Below are 22,541 nucleotides of genomic sequence, written 5' to 3' on the forward strand. Positions count from 1 at the left end.
AAATCTCCAAGTTGGCACACAAAGAATCCAAGCAATGAAACACTTTCCAAAAGTGTCTAGGCAAAGGGAGCAGGCATAGTGGGCGAGAAGGGAGTAAGGCCGATGAAGTATCTCGCCAGAATCTTTGGTTCCCTACTCTAGGCACTGACAGTTCTTACTCCCTTTGACAGCACACAATGAGCAGCTATAAGGCACAAAGCTCTCCATAAGGTCCTACCTTAAGGAAACAGGGCAATCTACTCATCTCAAATCAAATGGCAACAAAACAACACATCTTCAACATTCGTCTCTCTCCCCCTTCCTTTATTGCATAGAAGAGGATACCATGTAAGCGCTACAGAAAGGCACATTTAGAAAACTCAACAAAATTTTATAAAATTAAAGAATTGCTATTAAAGCTTGATATTACATAAATAAATGTTTGGAAGCAAGTAGTTCTAACAACAGACTATCATCCTGATTGCAATTTTGTAAAGTCCAGCCAGAGCAAAGTTTGTATCTCAACACCAGGTTGTTTCATAACCCCGAGGAGCCTCTTTCTGGCCACTTTGCAGCATTGTGAAAGCGCAGCCTGGAGGATTTTGGATTTATATACACTTTTTCACATAAACGACTTTTCTTTCCAGTTTTAAAAAATTATATTTCCGTTTCTTAAACTGGCAGCTGAGCTATGGACACACAATGGATGCAAATTTAGTCAGGCAATCACAAATTTTTTTCAGTGAAATTAACTGGATAGTGGGGATCGCTTGCTCCTTTGGAAGTGGAATATATTCCTTTCTCTTCCCCAAAGCTTGCTCCTAACCTCCCTCCCAATTAGTTTTCTTCTATAACAGACATACATCATAAATCTAAGGCAAATTTTCAGGTCACTTGATGGTGCAACTATTAAAGGATCTGGGTGGGTCCATATTAGGAATGTTATCTTAGAAAAAATTTTTAACGGAAAGTAAAATCTTTTGATAAAAAGTCAGTTATTGCAACAACCAACCAACCTACAACATGCAGCATTCTTTCACCTCTACGCTTAAAGCAATGACGTAAGCTGGGAAATTTGGTCCTTATTTTTTTGGCCTCTCAAAAGAAGTGTTCCCTAAATTTGGCTTTGATTTTTCCAGTTGCATAGAGAGCCTTCCTGAGCCCAAGCATTATACCCTGCTATAGTTTTCTTCTTAAGGAAATTCTTAATTTTTAAACAAGGTTTGTCCTCTGTATTTTCTTTTAAAAAGAGAAAAAAATGGACGTAGTACAAACTGTGGCCCTTGTTCGTTAAGATGAAACAGTTTCTATGGAAACTCCATGATGAGGCTCTGTGGTCCCTCCCACCCCAGTCACTTCCATCTCTCTCTCTTCCATCTCCCCCTCTGTGACCACTACAGCATCTACCTCAGCCACCTCTTCAACCATGGTGAAATCAACTCCATTGGGCTGTTGTCGGGCCATGGCCTCCAGCTTGAGGCGGTACTGTTCTGCCTCCTGCTCTTTCTTGAGGAGCTGGTGTCGGTATTCCTGGGCTCTTCGATTGGCCTCCTGGAGCTGCTGCTGCAGTATCTCTCTTTCAGTGCCTTCCTGTGAAAGTAAACCACATCAGCACCAGCTCAGAATTCCTGATCACCGTGTCCAGAGTGCACACAAAAGGTAAAAGTTTTGGCTTTTGATTCTTTCCCTTCTCTTCTCTCCACACTGCTAAAGACATTACCTTGTTCTCCTCCACACTGTCTGTCATCTCTTCTACCTTTGGTTTCTTAGTCAATGGCAACTTCTCCACTTCTTCTTCCTCTTCTTCTTCAATTATAGTCTCCTCTGCAACCTGACCAGCAGGTACAGTTAGAACTACAAGCCAAAGGACACCAATTGAAGGTGATGAATACATTGTAAAACAAAGAGGTTTTGCTTGTTTCAAATTAGAAAATAAACTGAAATATATTCTCTGATATCTTATTTTTCATACACCTTTGCCTTTTAGAATCAGCAGGTAAATCATGGCCCTGCAGAGAGAAACAGAAAGGATTAGAGAGGCACTAAGAAGGTCTCTGAAAGGAAATGTAAAGATGGACAGGTTTGGAAGCCATGCAGTTAAGACCCAGGTCTGAGACTCTTATATAAAGATGTCAGGAACTATGACCAATTAGCTTATGATTCTGTAGGAATAACTTGTCTAAAGAAGGCCTGATGTCTTCACAGAATTTTTTTTTTAAAATATATTTTATTGATTTTTTACAGAGAGGAAGGGAGAGGGATAGAGAGTTAGAAACATCGATGGGAGAGAAACATCGATCTGCTGCCTCCTACACACTCCCTACTGGGGATGTGCCCGCAACCAAGGTACATGCCCTTGACCAGAATGGAACCTGGGACCCTTGATTCCGCAGGCTGATGCTCTATCCACTGAGCCAAACCGGTTAGGGCAGAATTTTTTTTTTTTTTTTTTTTGGTTAATCCTCATCTGAGGATATTTTTTCCATTGATTTTTTTTTTAATATATATTTTTATTGATTTCAGAGAGGAAGGGAGAGGGAGAGAGAGATGGAAACATCAATGATGAGAGAGTATCATTGATCAGCTGCCTCCTGCCCCCGCCCCTATTGGGGATCGAGCCCACAACCAGGCATGTGTCCTTGACCGGAATTGAACCCGGGACCCTTCAGTCCACAGGCTGACGCTCTATCCACTGAGCCAAACCAGCTAGGGCTTTTCCATTGATTTTTAGTGAGAATGGAAGGGAGGGGGAGAGATAGAAAGAGAGAGAAACATTAATATGAAAGAGACGCATCGATTGGTTGCCTCCTGCACATGTTCCGACTGGGGCTGGAGATTGAGCCTGCAAATGAGGTACATGCCCTTGACCAGAATCAAACCTGGGACCCTTCAGTCTGCGGGCAGATGCTCCAATCCCTGAGCAACACTGACCAGGGCATCCCCATGACTATTTTCTAACTACCAATTTGCGTTTCTTAGTCCCTTTACCTCTTTCACCCAGTCCCCCAATCCTGCTCCCCTCTGGCAACCACCAGTTCAGCTCCCCTCTGGGTGGGGAGCACATTTGCCCTTTCTACTGAAGACTGAAGATTGCAATTCCCTGGCTAGAGCTGAAACACTGAAAAGCAGACTGGCGCAGAGTGGAGCAGATCAGAGATGCCTAGCTGAAGAGGGGGCTGGTCCTGGGGGCTGCCTCACAACTGAGCTGTTCCAGAGCCGTGCTGTTTCACAGTTGTGCTGTTTTCAGAGCCGTGCAGTATCACCACTGAGTTGTTTGCACTGAATAAAGTTTCCTTCTCCACTGCATCCCAAGTTGGGGATTCCTCATGGCGATGAATTGGCTCCAACAACCATCATTTGACAGCATATTATTATAATGGTATCTCAGTGCAGTATTTATTTGCATTTCTTATACAAATGAAGTAGGCTGAACATATTTCCATATTTTTAAGAACCATCAGTATTTTCTTTCTGTGATCTACTGGTTCATATCATTTGCTCTTTCTACCAGATTACGGTTTTTACTTACAAATTTTATTATATATTAGAGAAATTCGCTTTGCCAGCCTGGTTTCTGTTTCTTTTTTGGAGCTTCTTTGCCCCATCTGGCATCTGGCATTCTCCCATTCCTACTACTTGCCTTAATACCTCATTTTTAGAGGAGAATTGAGTGTCTAAAATACCTTTCTTTTTTTAATCCTCACCTGGGGATATTTTTTCCATTGATTTCTAGAGAGTGGGAGAGAGAGGGAAAGACAGAGAGAAATAGCAATGTGAGAAAAACACACTGATTGGTTGCCTCCTGCATGAGCCCTGACTAGGGTTCAGGCAAGGGAGGAGCGTGCAACCAAGGTATGTGCCCTTGACTGGAATCAAACCACAGACTGACACTCTATCCACTGAGCCAAACTGACTGGGGCTAAAATATCTTTTCATAAACAACTGTCTAATGGGATAACTCACCTTGCTGTCCATCTTGCACAGTTACAATAAATGGCTGGCCAATGCCTCCAGTAGGAATTGCAGTTTGGATATTACCCAGAGGCACTCCGTCGGTCACTATGGTGATCACCCTCTGGCCTCCACTCCCCACCACTTGCTGGATTGATGAGTCAACAGAATTTCCTTCTATGATTTCCTCTGAATTAGCTAAAGACAACAAAAGTAAATTTAAGATTTTAGCTTTTTAGAAAACCTAAGTATAGCAATTTCAGCCTCCTTGAGATTGGTAATATTGAGTATAGGAAAACTAGAAAAAACACACATTAGATTTAGCAGTACAGGAAAGCAAACTCTGACAATGCTAAGTCAGAGGAGAAAAGAAATATAGAATGCATTAAACATATTCTCTAAAATGTCTTCATTGAGATGTTAATAGCGTTCACTAAAGATGGGTTCTATGTACTAATATATTTCAAAATTCTGGTTTAAATATGCTTAGACTTTTTTGTTTGTTTTGTGGAAGTATCAGAGACCCCAACAAGCTAATGAGCACTAGGATTCTCCAATATGGGATAAGATATGCTAAGTTTCCCCAACATGTTTGATCTTAAAACTTTTTTTCCCCAGGAAGCATTTTGAAAGTCTAACTCTATAAAGCTTAGAAAAATAACTATAAATTAGAGTAAATCTATTTCTAGACGGAAATAGAGACATTTAATAGTGAATTAACAATATGTTAAGTAGTCAGAGCGCACTGACTACTTACTATGTACCAGAACCTTTCTAGGAAGTTTACATGTGTTATGTTGAGTCAAGATTTTCAGTTGCTTAGTCAATGTCCTCAATAAGTATTAGGGGAAACAGCTCCTGCCACAATGGAATTCTTCTATCTAAAGAATCACAAGCAGAACTTTACAATAAGTGGGGTATGAACTATCCATAGGAGACATATTCATGTAATTCAATGGAAATAGAGCATTCATACCCCTTAGAAACAAGAACAGTTAAATGATAATAGATGAAAGACCTTGATAGATAATCTAATCTAACCATCATGCTAGAAACAAGGAAACTGAGACCTGAAAAGGGGATTTATTCAAGATCAAAGAAAACAAGCACAAATTTAATATATTGTTCTCCTTCTGCCATGGTGCTCACCCATACACATCTGAGGAGAGATCTTTTTGATTCCTGCCAGCTGGAAAAACAGGATTGGAAGAATGTTCTCACTACCCAAATGTCAATGGCAGAAAGAAATCAGAACAAACTGCTTTCATTTTGGATGGAGCACTCCGTGTAGAGGGTTCCAGAAAGACTCCCAAATGACTATTTAGCCATACCTATAACTGTCTGCCTCTACCTACATGAAGCTCTCAGCCTTTTCCCAATAGACCACTATCTCTAACTAACTGACTTGAAACCTTTTTGTTTTAAATATCAGAAGGGCACTATGTAGCATGTATTTGCCCAATTCCGTTGGAAATGCCAAAATAGCATCTCCAGGGGAAGAAAACCCAAGCCAACCTGCAATACAGAGATGTGACAGTGAGAGAGGTAGCATCCCATGCATATTGATGCTTTAATATAATACAAGATACCTAGGCTGCTATTTTGAATCATTCTATGATAGCATCAGTCACAATATAACATAGAGTATTTCCAGAAAGTCTGCTTATATAAGACTAAGATATTTCAATCTGAAGCAACTGGAGTCAGAGAAAACAAACTTCAAACTGCAAAAAAATAAATAAATAAAATCATCAAAGGAATAACTTAGTCATTCTCTGATAATATCCAGCTGTCTGATTATAGCACTTAGTGATTTTTCTTTCTGATGCTCCATGACTACATCCTTTCTCCTAGTTGTCTCTAACCATAAGTCTTTAATATTTCACGCAAAAGAAATCTGCTGGAGATTTAAGAACAAAAGAAAAAATGGTGATTCAACCAGCAGCTATCCCTTACCTACCTGTGACTCTGTGTGAGTTGGAGAGGGGAGCTGATGCCTCAGCAAGAGCTGCAAGGGTGGCCAGCACTGAGGTGGTAGAATTTGAGAAGTGTACTGTTGAGGAGGCATGGGGGTCACCTATTTCAGTAAAAAAGGCAAATGAGGTCCAGCAAAGAGAATAAAATTGAGATGAACTAAAATGATTGAGATGCCTTATTAAATCAAAACCTCAGCTTTTTGCTTGGTCTGTGTGGCTCAGTGGTTCAGTGTTGATCCGTGAACCAGGAGATCATGGTTTGATTCTGGGTCAGGGCACATGCCCGGGTTGTGGGCTTGATTCCCAGTAGGGGCTGTGCAGGAGGCAGCCAATTGATGATGTTTTTCTCTCACTGATGTTTCTATCTCTCTATCCCTCTCCCTTCCTCTCTCTCTAAAAATCAATAAAAACATAATTTAAAAAAAAAAAGCATTAAAGCCCTATCCAGTTTGGCTCAGTGGATAGAGCATTGAAATACAGACTGAAGGACTCCAGGTTCAATTCCAGTCAAAGGCACATACCTCAGTTGCAGGCTGAATCCCTGGCCCTGGTCGGGACTTGTGTGGGAGGCAGCCAATCAATGTGTCTCTCTCACATGTATATTTCTCTGTGCCTCTCTCCCTCCCTTCCACTCTCTCTAAAAATCATTGGAAAAATATCCTTGGGTGAAGATTAACAAAAATAAACAAACAAAATAGAAGAATTAAAAAAAAACAACCAGTTATTTGTAAAATATTTAAAAATACTTGAAACTCCTATATAACGCTCTTTATAATAAATCTTCCCACAGAGTAAAGAATCTTCTTCCGATATGATTACTCTAGGTAATCTAACATATTTATAAATTTTAGAAGAATTTCCTTTAAAAGGTAGAATACTTATATACTACTCATAGCTGCAAACTATCTTAAAGCTTTTGGATGAAGACTGTGGGAGTGGAGCTAAAGGTAGAGATAGTGATGATATCTCCAAAATACTCAGGGAACCAAATGGTCTGAGCAGAACACAGTGCTTGACCTCCAGAAAGGAGCCTGTCTATTTAATTACTTCTTGCAGAGCAAGATCCAGCCTTTTCCCTATTTTTTCTGCTTAGTTCATGCTTTTCTCATCACTCAGCCTATCATAACAAATGCTGGCATAAGAACTAACAAATGGTCTGGCTGATGAGGCTTGGTGATTGAATGTCAACTGATGAACCCAGTGGGGGGCGTGCAGGAGACAGCTGATGATGATTCTCTCTCATCATTGATGTTTCTCTCTCTCTCCCCCTCTCTGATATATATACACAAGTGATCAAAACAAAAAACTAACAAATGAGCCCTAGCAGGTTTGGCTCAGTGGATAGAGCGTTGGCCTGCGGCCTGAAGGGTCCGGGGTTCGATTTTGATCAAGGGCACATGCCTGGGTTGTACTCCAACCCCAGTAGGGGGCGTGCAGGAGGCAGCCAATCAGTGGTTCTCTCTCATCATTGATGTTTCTCTCTCTCCCTCCCCGTTCCTCTCTGAAATGAATTAAAAATATATATACATATACATATGTATATATATATATATAAAATAACTAACAAATGAAAAAAAATAAGGTACAAGTGATTTTTAAATATATGTACATTCATGGAAGTTGGACTATATGTGATAGTAAGTCACTAGCAATCAAAAAACAAGGCCACAATTAAAACACCCCCCCACACACACACACACACTGGCCACCCAACTACAGAATAGCTGTATAGAACTGTTTCATGAGAAAAGCATTATATATGATTATTCCAACCTAAGGGTACACTCTCTCCTTAAGAAAAAAAATCCTCACCCAAGGATATGTGTTTTTTATTGATCTTTAAGGAGAGAGAGAGAGAGAGAAACACGGATGTGAGAGAGAAACATCAATAGGTTGCCTCCTGTACCGGTGATAGAACCACAACCTAGGTATGTACCCTGACCAGGAATCATACCTGTAACCTTTTGGTGTGTGGGAAGACGCTCCAACTAACTGAGCCACCAGGCCAGGGTGGTAGTCTACCTTTAATTCAATAAAAATGAATACTTGTGAAAAATCAGGTTTAGTGTTCTGACACTAAAAGAAATAATGCAAATGACCTCTTTAGACTTATCTCAGGCAGTTCTAGGAAAATAAAGTAGTTTATTGTTTAATAATGTTAATTGTTTCCTTTTCCTCAATATAAGACACAACATCAAATAAAGTAAAATGTGCACGGATACTGTTGTTTTTGGAAGAGAAATGGCATTATCAGTACCAATTCTTGTTACTTATTCAAAATGTGACATAAATAAACTCTTCAGACCAGGATTTAGGGGAGTGTGCTATGGTAGGCTAGACAATCTCAGTAAGTTAGTGAAAACTAGATCCAGAAAAACTAAGTAATTTGCCCAAGGTCATGCAGCTAGTAAATATCAGAGCCCTGATTAAAATCTAATTCATTAGATTCTGAGCTAGTACTCTTTATGAACCAATTTAAAGCTATTTATATTTGACTTTGGAGTACATCTTATGATTCTACAGAAACAGGAAATTCATCTTCATAACTTTGTTTTGCCATGATTAATGTTTAAATTAGTCTGCCCTCCTAAATCACTGCACTCATGATGACTCATAACTTTAGTCACAAATGGAAAATTGAAAGCAAACTTTGTAATCTGGATTTTTTTAAAATATATTTTTATGGAGTTCAAAGAGGAAGGAAGAGGGAGAGAGAGATAGAAACATCACTGATGAGAGAGAATCATTGATCGGCTGCCTCCTGCACACCCCCACTGGGGATCTAGCCTGCAACCTGGGCATGTGCCCTGACCAGGAATTGAACAGTGATCTCCAGTTGGGCTGTCATCTGGATTTTGGTATCAAAAACATCTATCAGGATGATATTCCTAGGACTCTATCAGTTAATTCTTAAAAATATTACTGGATGAAAAAGAACCTATTACTTGTTGATGGGAAATAAGAAGTCCACCTACTGTTCAGGTAAAGAAAATCCTTAAGCCCAGTTGAATAACACAACCTGAATATGTCTAATAACTTTTATCTGTACTGATTAAGCATCAAGTAGGCCAGTCCCCTAAAGGGGAGAGCTAGCTAGAACTGCTTCAAGGTTAAGATGACATCAGAGAGATCAGCTTTATTATGCGATAGTTTAGCAATTTCGATTTGCAATTGTCACCGTATGGAAGAGAGAAAGAAGAGCAGTTTGTCAAAAGCAACACGATAAACCTGATGTAAGCCTATGGGAGTCAAGTCTAAGAATCTCTATCCCGAGTGTCTTCAATTTTGCTTATCATTCCAAATCAGGGTCTGGAGAATTTCCGTAGTTAGACTAAAGATCAACTCTAGCTCTTTTCACATGTTTGTGAACATGTAACATTATTAGCTTCTAAAGACTTTTGGATTGTAAAAGCACTTGTTCTAATCAGTGTGGCCTTAACCACTACAAATCCAAAAGGCTATGAATGTTCTGATTACATGTATATGTATATTTAAGCTAAATACTTTTAATCATTTAGTAGCTGAAAGCAAGATGATATTAAATAAGTTGATGAGCTATAAAATGAAGGTCACTACTGCCCCCTGGTGGGCAGGACATAGTCAATCTTTACTGAGAAGTTAATTTCCACTAGCTCCTGGTATTACTGAAGCCCTGCTATAAAATGGATACTGGCAGGCCAGCGTGGCTCAATGGTTAAGCCACGACCTATGAACTAGGAGGTCATGGTTTGATTCTCCATCAAGCCATGTGCCCTGGTTTCGGGCTCGATCCCCAGTGTGGGGCATGCAGGAGGCAGTCAATCAATGACTCTCTCTCATCATTGATGTTTCTCTCTCCCTCTCCCTTCCTCTCTTAAATCAATAATAAAAAAATAAAATAAAAAATAAAATAGCTCTAGTCGGTTTGGCTCAGTGGATAGTGTCGACCTGTGGACTGAAGGGTCCCAGGTTCAATTCCAGTCAAGGGCACATGCCCAGGTTGCAGGCTCGATCCCCAGTGGGGAGTGTGCAGGAGGCAGCCAATCAATAACTCTCTCTCATCATTGATGTTTCCCTCTTTCTCTCCCTCTTCCTTCTTCTCTGAAATAAAAATATATTTTAAAAAATAAAGTAAAATAAAAAATAAAATGGATCCTGAAATACAAAATATCAAAGTCTCACAACCTCATAAAGTGGATATTATTATATCTCAATGTTATATGTAAAGAAGGCTTATGTAAGTAGTTTTCTTACAGTGAAGCATCTAGTTAATTAATAAATCAATATCTGAATGCAGATCTGACTGCACAATTCTATATTTATTGTATATATGCTCTACCATCCTGCCTCTCAGTAATAACACTTTATTCAACATCTTCCTTTGATATTAAACTTAAGTAGGAATACAGTTGCTTATTTTTAAATGAAAGTCAGAAACGAAAAAAAGACAAGAGTCAGCTGGAAAACTTATTTAAATGAGGACACAAGTGTCTCTGTTGTCAAATATTTGTGAAGAGATACTGAAAACAAGGCCAGTTTTCTTCCTTTTTAAATAGATGTTTCTGTTAAAAATATACAGGTTTCAAAAGGTCAACACCAAATGTTTTGTTATTTTGTTGTTATATATGTTCTCAAGAACAAATCAAGACTCTTATACTTTATTCAAATAATCACATGTACCTCTTTTATATCAGCATTCCAACAACCACTTATGTTTCTTCTGCTTTTTTTGTTCATGTTTTGGATTATGAATATTTTAACTATCTTCCTTAGTAGTACTATATTGAAGCACCCCTATTATTTTCATTTTTGGGGTCAGGTATAACCCTTCAACAGATTAATGTGTAGAATATTTTACTTTTAACACAATAAGCACTCAGGTATAACCCCTATCTATGATCTTCCCTCCCCCAGAAAGAATAAATACATTAGCTTTAAAATTGATTATAAATCCTTTATTTTGGGAAGATTTTAATAAAGGCATGGGTATCAGAGAGGCTATTCATCTCATAGGAAAACCTGGGGTTCTGTTCATTTTAAGTCTAAAATAAATGCCATGTTATCAGAATATTACCTGAGGTTGTTTTGGTGTTGGCTGAAGAAACAAGGCTAGCGAGGTTGACAACTTCTCCTGCCGTGAAAATAAATGGGGCAGCCACAGTCACAGGGTTGGCTCTTTCGGGATTAGCATTCACCTGATTCTGCATTGCTTCCTATAAAACAAGGTGGGTATTTTAAAGTCAGAACACTTATTAACCTTAGTTACACAGTTGCTGAAGGGCCAATGCTCACCCCCAATGCTCTATCAAGCAGAACTAGTTCTAGCACACAATGTCCCAGGGAGCTCAGAGTTCTCATTAAGACCACTGTTTATTTTTTGTTTTCTGACAAGGAAAACAGAAATGTTAGGCTGCTTTCTCAAGCTTATATCTACTTTAGAAAACAAGGTGTATTATGTGCAAAACCTTCTACACAATTCACTTAACCTCCCTGGATCTTGTATTTTTATTTGAAAATAAGGGGGGGTGGTCTAAAAAGTAATTTCCAGCACTAATATTCTATGATCAATTATCTACAAGTCAATGTGCTAGCAGGAGATCCCTACAGAGAATCTATGGAGAAGAATATTCTCCAGAGTTTTGTCCAACAACTTGTTGCATTCTGCCCTGGAGAATTCCTCAGAGGATATATAACAAGCAAGTAAATGAGTGCCAGATTTTAAAGTCTAGTTTCATATGCTGCACTTTCCTTTCCAGGAATGTCTGCATAATTTCAGTGAAAAGAAACTTATCTTTATTTTATTCTTTTTTTACTTTCAGAAGCAGTTTTGTGTGCTTTTTTTTTACAAACAAACATGTTCACTACTTAAAAAGTCCCAATTATGAAAGGTCTCTAAACAAGGAATTGAAAGTTGAAGAGCATAACCAGTTTACAGGGAACCATCTGTAAGAAACGACAAACAAACAAGCCACTGAAAATGCAGCAGAAATGTCTATCTATGTTTTCATATATAATTATCCCCTTGACTAAGAGCTTCAGCTTAAAACAGATTATCAATCCTCTGGTCACTGTTAAATTCCTTCTTGAATATGCCCCTTCTTCCATCCTCCACTATCATTCCTGAACTCAAGCCCTCTTGGCTCTTGCCTGGCCAAACGAAAGTCACTATATGGTTCTTTAGCATTAAATCTTCTCGCCAATCTCGCCACACTCTAAATAATTATCTTATTTTTAAGATGGCTGGTGTAGTTCAGTTGCTTGTAGCATGATCTTGTGCACCAGAGGTAATGGGTTCAATTCCTGGTCAGGGCACATATATAGGTTGTGGTTTGATCCCCAGTCAGAGTGCATATGGGAGGCAACTGATCGATATTTCTCTTTCTCTCTCTCTCTCTCCCACCCCCCTCACTTAAAAAAAAAAGTCTAATATCAATCCTATATTCTAAAAATTCTATTGGGTCCCCATTACCAAAATAGTCCAAACTCCTTTGTATGCCATATAACACCCCTTACATAGAGAACCCAGCTCCCAAACTCTCAAGCTTTAGCTCCCAAACTCCACTTCCCTTGACCAGTCTGTAGTCACAGAACTACTTACTCTTTCCTGAATATTCCATGTCATTTCACACCTTTTTGTCTTTATTTTTTTTTTAAATATATTTTATTGAATTTTTCAGAGAAGAAGGGAGAGGGATAGAGAGTTAGAAACATCAATGAGAGAGATCGATCAGCTGCCTCCTGCACAGCCCCCAGTAGGGATGTGCCCGCAACCCAGGTACATGCCCTTGACCGGAATCGAACCTGGGACCCTTGAGTCCGCAGGCTGACGCTCTATCCACTGAGCCAAACCGGTTCGGCCACCTTTCTGTCTTTAATTTGCTATTTTTCTAGCCTAGAATATCATCTTCTCACTTCTCTGCCCACTTGTCCCTCAAAACTCAGTTCAGATTCTACATCCACTTTAATTCTTGCTTTAAGCATCATTAACACTCCCTATTCTGTGCTCCTGTAATAGCTGGTAGAGCCCTAGCCGGTTTTGCTCAGTGGATAGAGTGTCGGCCGGCCTGCAGACTGAAGGGTCCCAGGTTCGATTCCGGTCAAGGGCACAAGCCTGGGTTGTGGGCTCGGTCCAACGTGCAGGAGGCAGCCAATCAATGGTTCCCTCTCATCATTGATGTTTCTCTCTCTCTCTTCCTCTCCCTTCCTCTCTGAAATCAATAAAAATATATTTTAAAAAGTAGTTGGTAGATATCTGTTTATCACCAGAGTATTGTAATGCTTTATTTCTTGTCTAACCTTCATCATGCTAAACACTCCAAGGGCAGAGCCGTGTCCTCTTAATCTTTATATTCCTAATCCTGTTGTTTCCTGATATACAAGTGCTGGTTTAAGAAATTAATGGGTAGAACCATCACAGGTAACTTTTTTTTTTACCCTCATCCAAGGACATGCTTAGAGAGAGGGAAGGAAAGAGGGAGAGGGAGAGGGAGAGGGAGGAGAGAGAGAAAATCATCAATGTAAGGGAGGAACATCAATCAGTTGCCTTCCGTACATGACCTGACTGGGGATTGAACCTGCAACCCAGGCATGTGTCCTTGACTGGGAATCAAACTGGCAACTTTTTGGTGCACGGGCAACGCTCAACCAACTGAGCTACTCTGGCCGGGCAGCTAACTTTTCATTCTGAGATGGCTTCCTTTAATTCTGAGATGACTTGATGGGCTTCAGAGCTATGTACTCTCACATCCGTTGATGTACATTTAGAAAACATAAAGAGGCTTTTAATATAGTCCCAAGTCAAGTTTAATGAGAAAGAAAAATTTTCATGGAGAAAAACAATCATTCTAAAGCCAAGTAAATCTAGTTTTTGTATTGGCCGCCAACACTGTTATTTAATCTCCATAAATAATTCAATGCTTTATAGAATATATATATTTAAATATACTAATGACACTGAATCACAAGACTAAAACATGTTAGAAGTACTTCTTTGATACAATAGGGAAAATTCTGTTTTGATTCAGCTCCCATAATAAATCCTTAACTTCATTCAAGTATACTCTGGGGATTAAAAACAAAATACAGACCTGGAGGATGACCAGAATCTCAGCATTGTTCTTCTCCAGGGCTATGTCAAAGGCAGATTTATCAAACTTGCTGAAAGCATGGACATCAGCTCCATATTTGATAAGCAGCTCTACAACATCTCGATGGTGGTATTCTGTGGCCCAATGCAAAGCTGTCATCTTCAGCATATCCTTGGCATTCACATCTGCCCCATTCTGTCATAGAAAAGTAATGTTTCACTGGTTACAACAGCACAGGTGCAAGATCCCATCACCAATGCAGAGACTTTCCATAGGTTACACATATTCAAATTTAGGTCACCTTTAAGAAATATCAAAAGGAAAAACATTTCTCAAATTATCCTGATGCTGACAGACATACTGCCTTCCACGAGTGGGTCTTCTAAGGACATCACTGGGAAATTATAATAGAAAGGAAAGGAAAAGGAAAAGAACAGATTTTTGTTGCATTTATTAACAGAGCCGAGTGTTTGAAAAAAACAGGCATAAGTGCAGAGAACACCTGCAGAAAGGGAATGAAGAAAAACCAACAAAGTCTGTTTAGCTTTCAAAAGATTAGAATACAAAATTCTCATAGTCATGATTACTCTTGAAAGAGAGACAATTCAATGCTATAAACTGTCCTCAACTTGATCTTTCCCAACCTAGTTCCCTGCCACTAGTTTAAGAAAGGAAGGTAGGTGTCCTTTTTACCATACAGACCCGCCACTATTCTTGCTTTACCCTAACAAGCAGTTCCACGATGTGTGCATGTCCATCAGCTGCAGCCATGTGCAAAGGAGTCCTGTCCACTTTGGTTCGGGCATCCCTGCTAACGCCTGCTCGAAGGAGCACTTCTGCTGTGGAATAATGACCATACTGGGCTGCAAGGTGGAGGGGTGACGTTCCAAGCTGTGGGAAAATAATACTCATTGAATATCAACTACGTGCAGACTCCTAGATCATTACTGGAGAGATACAAATGAACAAGAGGTGAGTTTTATGGTTCCTGCCCATGGAAAGAGAGTATCAGGTTGGGTAGACAGGACTGAATAAATGAATTAAAAAGTTAATATACTAATAGGGGAATAAACATACCATCAATTAAATAAGTGATAAATAGAATGGATTTAAGTCAGATGGATTTATCATGTAAGATTCCCTAAAGGACATGATTTTAAACAGGGCTTAGGAGATAAAATAAATGGACAGGCAAGCCGAAACCGGTTTGGCTCAGTGGATGGAGCGTCAGCCTGCGGACTGAAGGGTCCCAGGTTCGATTCCAATCAGGGGCATGTACCTGGGTTGCGGGCACATCCCCAGTAGGGGGCGTGCAGGAGGCAGCTGATGGATGTTTCTCTCTCATCGATGTTTCTGGCTCTCTATCTCTCTCCCTTCCTCTCTGTAAAAAAATCAATAAAATATATTTTTTTTTAAAAATGGACAGACAAGAGGATTCTGAGTCAGGGGTAAAGGTTCAAAAACAATTTCTAGGCAAATGGCAGAGACTAGAAAGTTGCATGTAGAACTTGGAGTGCTAATTTAATTGCTTGTAACAGAAGTCGGTTACCACAGTAAAGCAAGGCAAAAAGACGAATGAGATTAAGAGGCAATAAAAATTTAGCAGCTAAGCCCGGCCAGCGAGGCTCAGCAGTTGAGCATCAATCTATTAACTAGGTGGTCACGGTTTGATTCCTGGTCAGGGCACATTCCTGGGTTTTGAGCTCAATTCCCAGTGTTGGGCATGCAGGAGGCAGCAAATCGATAATTCTCTCATTGATGTTTCTTTCTATTTTTTTATATGTATTTATTGATTTCAGAGAGGAAGGGAAAGAGTGAGAGAGCTAGAAACATCAATGATGAGAGAGAATCACTGACCGGCTGCTGCCTGCACACCCCTTACTGGGGATCGAGCCTGCAACCTGGGCATGCACCCTTGACTGGAATCAAACCTGGGACCCTTCAGTCCCCAGGCCTATGCTCTATCCATTAAGCCAAACCAGCTAGGGCTCATCACTGATGTTTCTCTCTCTCCCTCTCCCTTCCTCTCTGAAGTCAATAAAATATATTTTTTAAAAATTTAGCAATCAAGCCCGGCTGGGCGTGGCTCAGTGGTTGAGCATCAACCTATGAACCAAGGAGTCACTGGTTTGATTCCCGATCAGGGCACATGCCCGGGTTTCGGGCTCGATCCCCAGTGGGGGGCTTGCAGGAGGCAGCCGATCAATGATTCTCTCTCATCATGGGTGTTTCTATCTCTCTCTTCCCCTTCCTTCCTCTCTGAAATCAATAAAATACATATTTTAAAAAGTTTTAGCAATAAACAAGTCTATATCATCTCAAAGGAAATCTCGTAAGAGTTACCAGCATCCACTTTGGCCAGAAACCTATTCCTGTCTTTGCTTTATGCTGGTTTATTTTTAAGCCTACTTCACTTATACTTTGCTTTTCATATATTCGCCTCTCTGCCTGATTGGATTTAATTCACATGGCTCTTTTCAGGCCTATTTATAAAAATGCTAATCTCATGGGTTTCCTTTCTTCCTTTCAGTGAAGTGCTAAGAACCTGCTGTCCTCAGTCCTGGACAGTGTGGCTCAGTTGGTTAGAGCATCTTCCTGTGTACTGCAGGGTTGTGTGCTCAGGGCACCTGAGGAGGGCAACCAATCAATGTTTCTCTCTCACATCGCTGACTCACACTCTCTCTCTCTCTCTCTCTCTCTCTCTCTCTCTCATCAATAAAGAAACAATACTAGGGTGAGGATTAAGAAAAAAAAAAAAAAAAGAACCTGCTGTCTCAAGTTACAAATTAACCACTCCAGAAAAGAGGACACTCACTCATTGCATTGTTAAAATATGGCAATGTTTACAAAATCTATGGATGCTAAGGAAGCCCATGTTATAATCTGAACCTGGATCTTCTAAAATTCTGCTCTCCAAGCTGGCTGTCTAGGATCATAAAATTACATCTTCCTTTTTTTTTTTTTTATTGATTTCAGAGAGAAAGGGAGAGGAAGAGAGAAATGGAAACATCAATGACGAGAGAGATCACTGATCAGCAGTCTCCTGCACCGTACCCCGCCCTCCCCCGCGAGGATCGAGCCTGCAACCCAGGCATGTGCTCTGAGACCTCCTGGTTCATAGGTTGATGCTCAACCACCGAACCACACCGACTGGGCTAGACTATTTCTTATTAATCAGGACAAAATGTACTTTTATTATACTGATTTTGTTTAATTTCTAGCTAATTACAGAAGCCTATAACCCAAGTACACTACAGGGAGAGTTAAACTTTTGGAAAATACTCTGAAAAGCATTATAGAAAACCACAAGTATATAATACCTTTACAATTACCATCTATACATCCATAAGAGACACTTTCAATTTGGAAAACTAAAAGAAAATGAAAACCACATATTTAGATGAGAGAAAGAAAATAAAACTTTGTGAGGAGAATAAGACAGAAAGTGAATTAAAAAAAAAATCAATAAAGTCTTTTTAGCCTTTAAGAAAAAGATTGGTGTCCTGGCCAGGTAGCTCAGTTGGTTAGAGCATCGTTCTGATATGCCAAGGTTTCTGGTTCTATCCCGTCAGGGGACATACAAGAATCAACCAATGGCCCTAACTGGTTTGGCTCAGTGGATAGAGCTTTGACCTGCAGACTGAAGGGTCCTGGTTCGATTCCAGTCAAGGGCATGTATCTTGGTTGTGGGCACATCCCCAGTAGGGGGTGTGCAGAAGGCAGCTGATCAATGTTTCTCTCTCATCCATGTTTCTAACTCTCTATCCCTCTCTCCTCCTTTCTGTAAAAAAATCAATAAAATATATATTTTTTTTAAAAGAATCAACCGATGAATGTGTAAATAAGTGGAAAAACAAAGATGTTTCCCCATCCCCCTCTCAAATCAATAAAAAAATTTTTTTTAAAAGGAAAAAGATTGGTAACAGCACACATTGGGAATAATCAAGAGAACTTACCCAGTCGGTGGTGAACGGGGCACCATTTGCCATCAATGTCCTCACTTCATCATCTTGGCCTTTTCTTGCTGCTTCTAGCAATCTCTTCCCCAAGTCCACCAAAGACATCTTTATGCATAGGAACAGAAGTTTTCAGGAAGCTGTAACTCAAACATAAGGAGAGCTGTCTGTAAAATGGTTTCAGAAGACTTCTTGTACTTAAATATACTTTTTAAGGTGACTCTCTGGTAGGGCATTTCATCATCTAACACAAACAATTAGATATTTGGAAAAATTTCAGGTCCCAAACAACATTTCCCTCACTTTCAATCTCCAGAACAATAATAATGATGATGATGATAATAAATGTAACAATCACATTACGACCTTTCTAGTTTAAGGGATCAATAAAACAGCATTTCATCCTTTTAAAATGACCATGGGTAGAAATATGTCACAGGAAAGAATGACAAATAGACAAGCCAAGGTATATGGCAGACACTTTTTAAAAAATGAACAGAGTGAACCTCCCACTTCAAAGCAAACAAACGACAGTATTTATTGCCAATTATCAATTATAATTTCAGCTTTCAAGCAAAAATTAGAATTTGGGGAAATATACCTCCACCATGAGTTGAAGTTTACTACAAACTTTTTGATGAAATTCATGGTGACACTAATGAGTGTGAATTTTTCAATACTGGGTAATAAAATGCATCAACACTTGGATAATCTTCATAATCTGGTGAACCAATATTTTTCAAATGACCAGTGCATGTTATAAAATCATACAGGGGTAGGAAGAGAGGGAAAAAGATGGCTGAGGAGTAAGTGGAAATTACATTCACTTCCTCCCAGGCCCAAATTGGAATTACAACAAAATTATAGAACAATCAACCTGAATAACCAATTGAAGACTAGCTGAACAGAAGTCTTACAACCAAGGATTTATAGAAGCCACACCAAGACTGGACCATGTGACAGAAGGGCCACAGGACGAGAGAAGCCCAGTTCTCCGAGCTGATTGTTTAAAAGAGCTACTCAGAAGTGTGGACTTCGCACGATTAAATATAAACCTTGCCCTGGCTGGTGTTGCCAAATGGTTTGAGCAACGGCCTGCACACTGGAGGGTTGCCAGTTCCAATTCCAGTCACGGGCATGTACCTGGGTTGCCGGTCTGATCCCCTCACCTGGTTGGGGCGCGTGTGAGGCAACCAATTGATGTAACATTTCTCTCTCCTTTCTCTCTCTCCCTCCCTACCCCATCCTTTCCACTCTCTCTTAAAAAAAAAAAAAAATCCTCACTGCTCTGATGAGAATTTTTTTCTTATTCCCCCACCCTCAAATATATTTTTATTGATTTCAGAGAGGAAGGGAGAGGGAGAGAGAGACAGAAACATCAATGATGAGAATCATGGATCGGCTGCCTCCTGCACGCCCCCCACTGGGGATCTAGCCCCCAACCTGGGCATGTGCCCTTGACCGGAATCTAACTGAGACCCTTCAGTCTGCAAGCCAGCGCTCTATCCACTGAGCCAAACCACCTAGGGCTAAAATGTATTTTTATTTTTATTTTTATTTATTTATTTATTTATTTTTTTAAATATATTTTATTGATTTTTTACAGAGAAGAAGGGAGAGAGATAGAGAGTTAGAAACATCGATCAGCTGCCTCCTGCACATCTCCTACTGGGGATGTGCCCGCAACCCAGGTACATGCCCTTGACCGGAATCGAACCTGGGACCCTTCAGTCCGCAGGCCGACACTCTATCCACTGAGCCAAACCGGTTTCGGCCTAAAATGTATTTTTAAAATAACAGCATTTTGTGGGGACTAAGTGCCATTCTCCCAGGACCCACCAGATAAAAGATGTAATCTAAGAGCCCTGTCCTGTGTGGTTCAGTTGGCTGGGCGTCGTCCAGTGTCCTGGGAGGTTGCCAGTTCAAGGGCACATGCCCGGATTGTGGGCTCCATCCCTGTGGGGGTTGTGCAGGAGGCAGCCAGCTGATTGATGTTACGCTCTCACATCAACGTTCATCAATGTTCATCGATGTTTCTCTCGCCCTCTCCCTTCCTCTTTCTCTAAAAATCACTGTTAAAAAAAAAAAAGAAAGAAAAAAGATGTAAGGGAAAACATTCTCCCTTTACTGTATGTATCTCCACTTTCCCTACATATAAAGTGAAGAAACAAAATTTGATCTAACTTGACTCTCAGGACTTTGAAGATGCATAAAACACCCACATCCCCTCCCAAACACACACACACACACACACACACACACACACACACACAAAGAGCTTTCAATAACCGTGTTTCAATAATGAAGTGCTTGAGCTCTTGACAACAAAGTACTCTATTATTAGCCAGTAATTAGAGACTAATTACGTTGGTTGATATAAGAAATCGGGTGGGGATGATCTTTGTTGGCGTAAGTACAGCTATGAGCAGAGAGACAGCTAACTGCAAGGAGAACTGGCACTGAGGAAACCACGGTCTGACCTTCTTGGTTTTCCCTTTTTCTATCACACGTGTCCCCACTGAGCAGCCAGCTGTACAAACGACTGTGCAACTGGAGGCTGAGGCTCAGCTGGTCCGAGCCTCCTCCCCAGGCACCAGGGCTGCAGGCTGGTCCCCAGGGCACATGCAAGCCGCAAGCGGTGAACGCATAAAGAAGTGGAACGACAAAATGATATTTCTCTCCCTCTTTTTAAAAAAATATATTTTATTGATTTTTTGCAGAGAGGACGGGAGAGGGATAGAGAGTTAGGAACATCGATGAGAGAGAAACATCGGCCAGCTGCCTCCTGCACACCTCCTACTGGGGATGTGCCCGCAACCAAGGTCCATGCACTTGACCGGAATCGAACCTGGGACCCTTCAGTCCACAGGCCGACGCTCCATCCACTGAGCAAAACCGGCCAGGGCCCTTTCTCTCTTAAAAAAGAAAAAGAAAAAAAAAGAACCGGAGGCGGGGCTCTTAGCCCTCTGTTCGGATTAGCGTGCTCACTGATAACCTTCAGGCTATTGCTGGGGCCGGGCTTTAGTCCCCGCTTTCTCCTAATGGTCTGTCTTTCGGGAAGAGCCCGGGAGCCCAGGTCTCCGCGGAGGCAGCAGCCCGGCCCGGGCTCCGGGCTGCCCCCTAGTGGTCACCTCGGCGGCCTGGGCTTCCCTCGGTCCAGCTCCCCAGCCCCGGGTCTTGCACCCACCCCCTCCTTCACCTCCTCCCAGTCCCCTCCCCTTCCTCCCGGCAGCATCCCCTTCCTCTGCGTCCCCCGGCCCCAGGTTCCCCCGCTCCGACGAAGGGGCGCCGCTCCGTCCGCGCCCGGAAGTTCGGGGCTGTGCCGGGAAGCGGTGCAACTTTCCACGGCTCCCTCCCGCGAGCCCCCCGACACCCCCGGTCCACGCATCTTCTCTTCCCCCTCACCTCCTCGTCCGGGACGCCGCCGGTGGCGCTCTCGCCGAACCCGCCAGTTTGGTGCCGTCTCCTCCTCTCGTTTAGACTCCCTGTCAGTGACGGTTACTTTTTGGCCTTTTCACCTATGCATATTTTGGGGGCCTTTAACCCCCCTCGTGGAGAAATGGAGGCAACAAAATGGCGGACCCGGAAGTGGAGACTGCGGAAAACAATTTCTGGCGGAGGGATCTGTGAAGAAAAAAACGAGGATGGAACCTGCATTTCCATTCGAACAGAAGGATGATGCACCTCGGAGGCTCGTTTGCTCTCCACCGAAGGCTCTCGGCGGTGGGAAAGCGTGTATGCGGGGAAATCCTCGGCGGGACTCTTTGGCGACGCGGAGGGTTTCGATGGCGTGTCCTACGTGCCGCATAGACCCGGCAGGGGACGGGCCCGCGGCTTGTTTTGGCGCCAAGAACCAGGCGAACCGCTAAAGGGAAAGCGATTCTGCGCCGGTCCTGCTCCTCTTTGCTGGCTTCTTGGGAGGCCAGCGTTAAGGATGGAGAAGCCTTCTTCCCGCGTCCCCACCGAGGGCCAGGCTGAGGGGGACGGCCTGGCTTTGCGCGAGAAACGAACTCCGGTGCCTGACGGACATAGTTCCCCTCCCGGCCTGAGCGGAAGGACCCGGAGCCCAGCTGTCAGCGCGAACAGGGAAACCAGTAACGGAGGCATTTCTGGGGGGCGGGGGCGGGGGCTGGAAAACGATGGAGCGTGAGTTTGCAAACCATCCCGGCGTCTCACTTACCAAACATTGTAGCCTTCCTCTGCCCAGCAGGCGCCACGAGGAAAGGACCCGTCACGGACCCATCCATCCTCTATTAGGGTTTGGCTTTTGACTTGGACGGTTGGCTTTTCCTGGCCTGCGAGGCAGATCTGCGTGTCCCCCCCTTTCCTGGACTTACCTAGGTCGTCTTCATGTCATCTCGGACAGTGTTTGCAGCACGTCGCCCAGGCGCTGCCCATGGCCGTATGTCCGGCTGCCCTTTTTAAGTTGTTTCATTCCCGCTGACATCATACTGTCTGGCTCCGTGCCTTTCCCTGGAGTCGGCACCCAAACACGACTTGGAAATGAGCACAAATGGTTGCGTGGTGGTTTTTTTAAGTGAGCGTTTTAAGCAATCGGGTGACATTTGGGTGCACTTGTTGGTTGTCTGGGGCACCTGGCCGAGATGCACGAG

At 41.9% G+C, this 22,541-nt stretch overlaps 1 protein-coding gene across 4 annotated transcripts; it reads right to left on the reverse strand.

The window, feature by feature from the left end:
* Positions 1-282: 282 nt before the first annotated feature.
* Positions 283-22,405, reverse strand: GABPB2 (GA binding protein transcription factor subunit beta 2). 4 transcript variants are annotated; one of them, XM_070397088.1, is made up of 11 exons: positions 22,266-22,405; positions 21,334-21,552; positions 19,768-20,000; positions 17,929-18,068; positions 14,696-14,863; positions 13,973-14,167; positions 10,960-11,098; positions 5,891-6,007; positions 3,943-4,128; positions 1,700-1,833; positions 283-1,569 (listed from the first exon to the last, which is right to left on the reverse strand). In XM_070397088.1, the coding sequence occupies exons 4-11, from the start codon at positions 18,034-18,036 to the stop codon at positions 1,270-1,272; spliced, it is 1,347 nt and encodes a 448-aa protein (XP_070253189.1). In that variant the 5' UTR covers positions 18,037-18,068; positions 19,768-20,000; positions 21,334-21,552; positions 22,266-22,405; the 3' UTR covers positions 283-1,269. The 4 variants fall into 4 exon arrangements, with proteins under 4 accessions (XP_070253189.1, XP_070253190.1, XP_070253192.1 ...); XM_070397089.1 differs by lacking the exon at positions 19,768-20,000; XM_070397091.1 differs by lacking the exon at positions 5,891-6,007 and having other exon boundaries at positions 22,266-22,401.
* Between the last annotated feature and the right edge of the window lie 136 nt (positions 22,406-22,541).

The sequence above is a fragment of the Myotis yumanensis genome, unplaced genomic scaffold, assembly GCF_028538775.1.
Source record: "Myotis yumanensis isolate MYYU_CA2020_CCGP unplaced genomic scaffold, mMyoYum1.0.hap1 SCAF_17, whole genome shotgun sequence".
Taxonomy (NCBI): Eukaryota; Metazoa; Chordata; class Mammalia; order Chiroptera; family Vespertilionidae; genus Myotis; species Myotis yumanensis.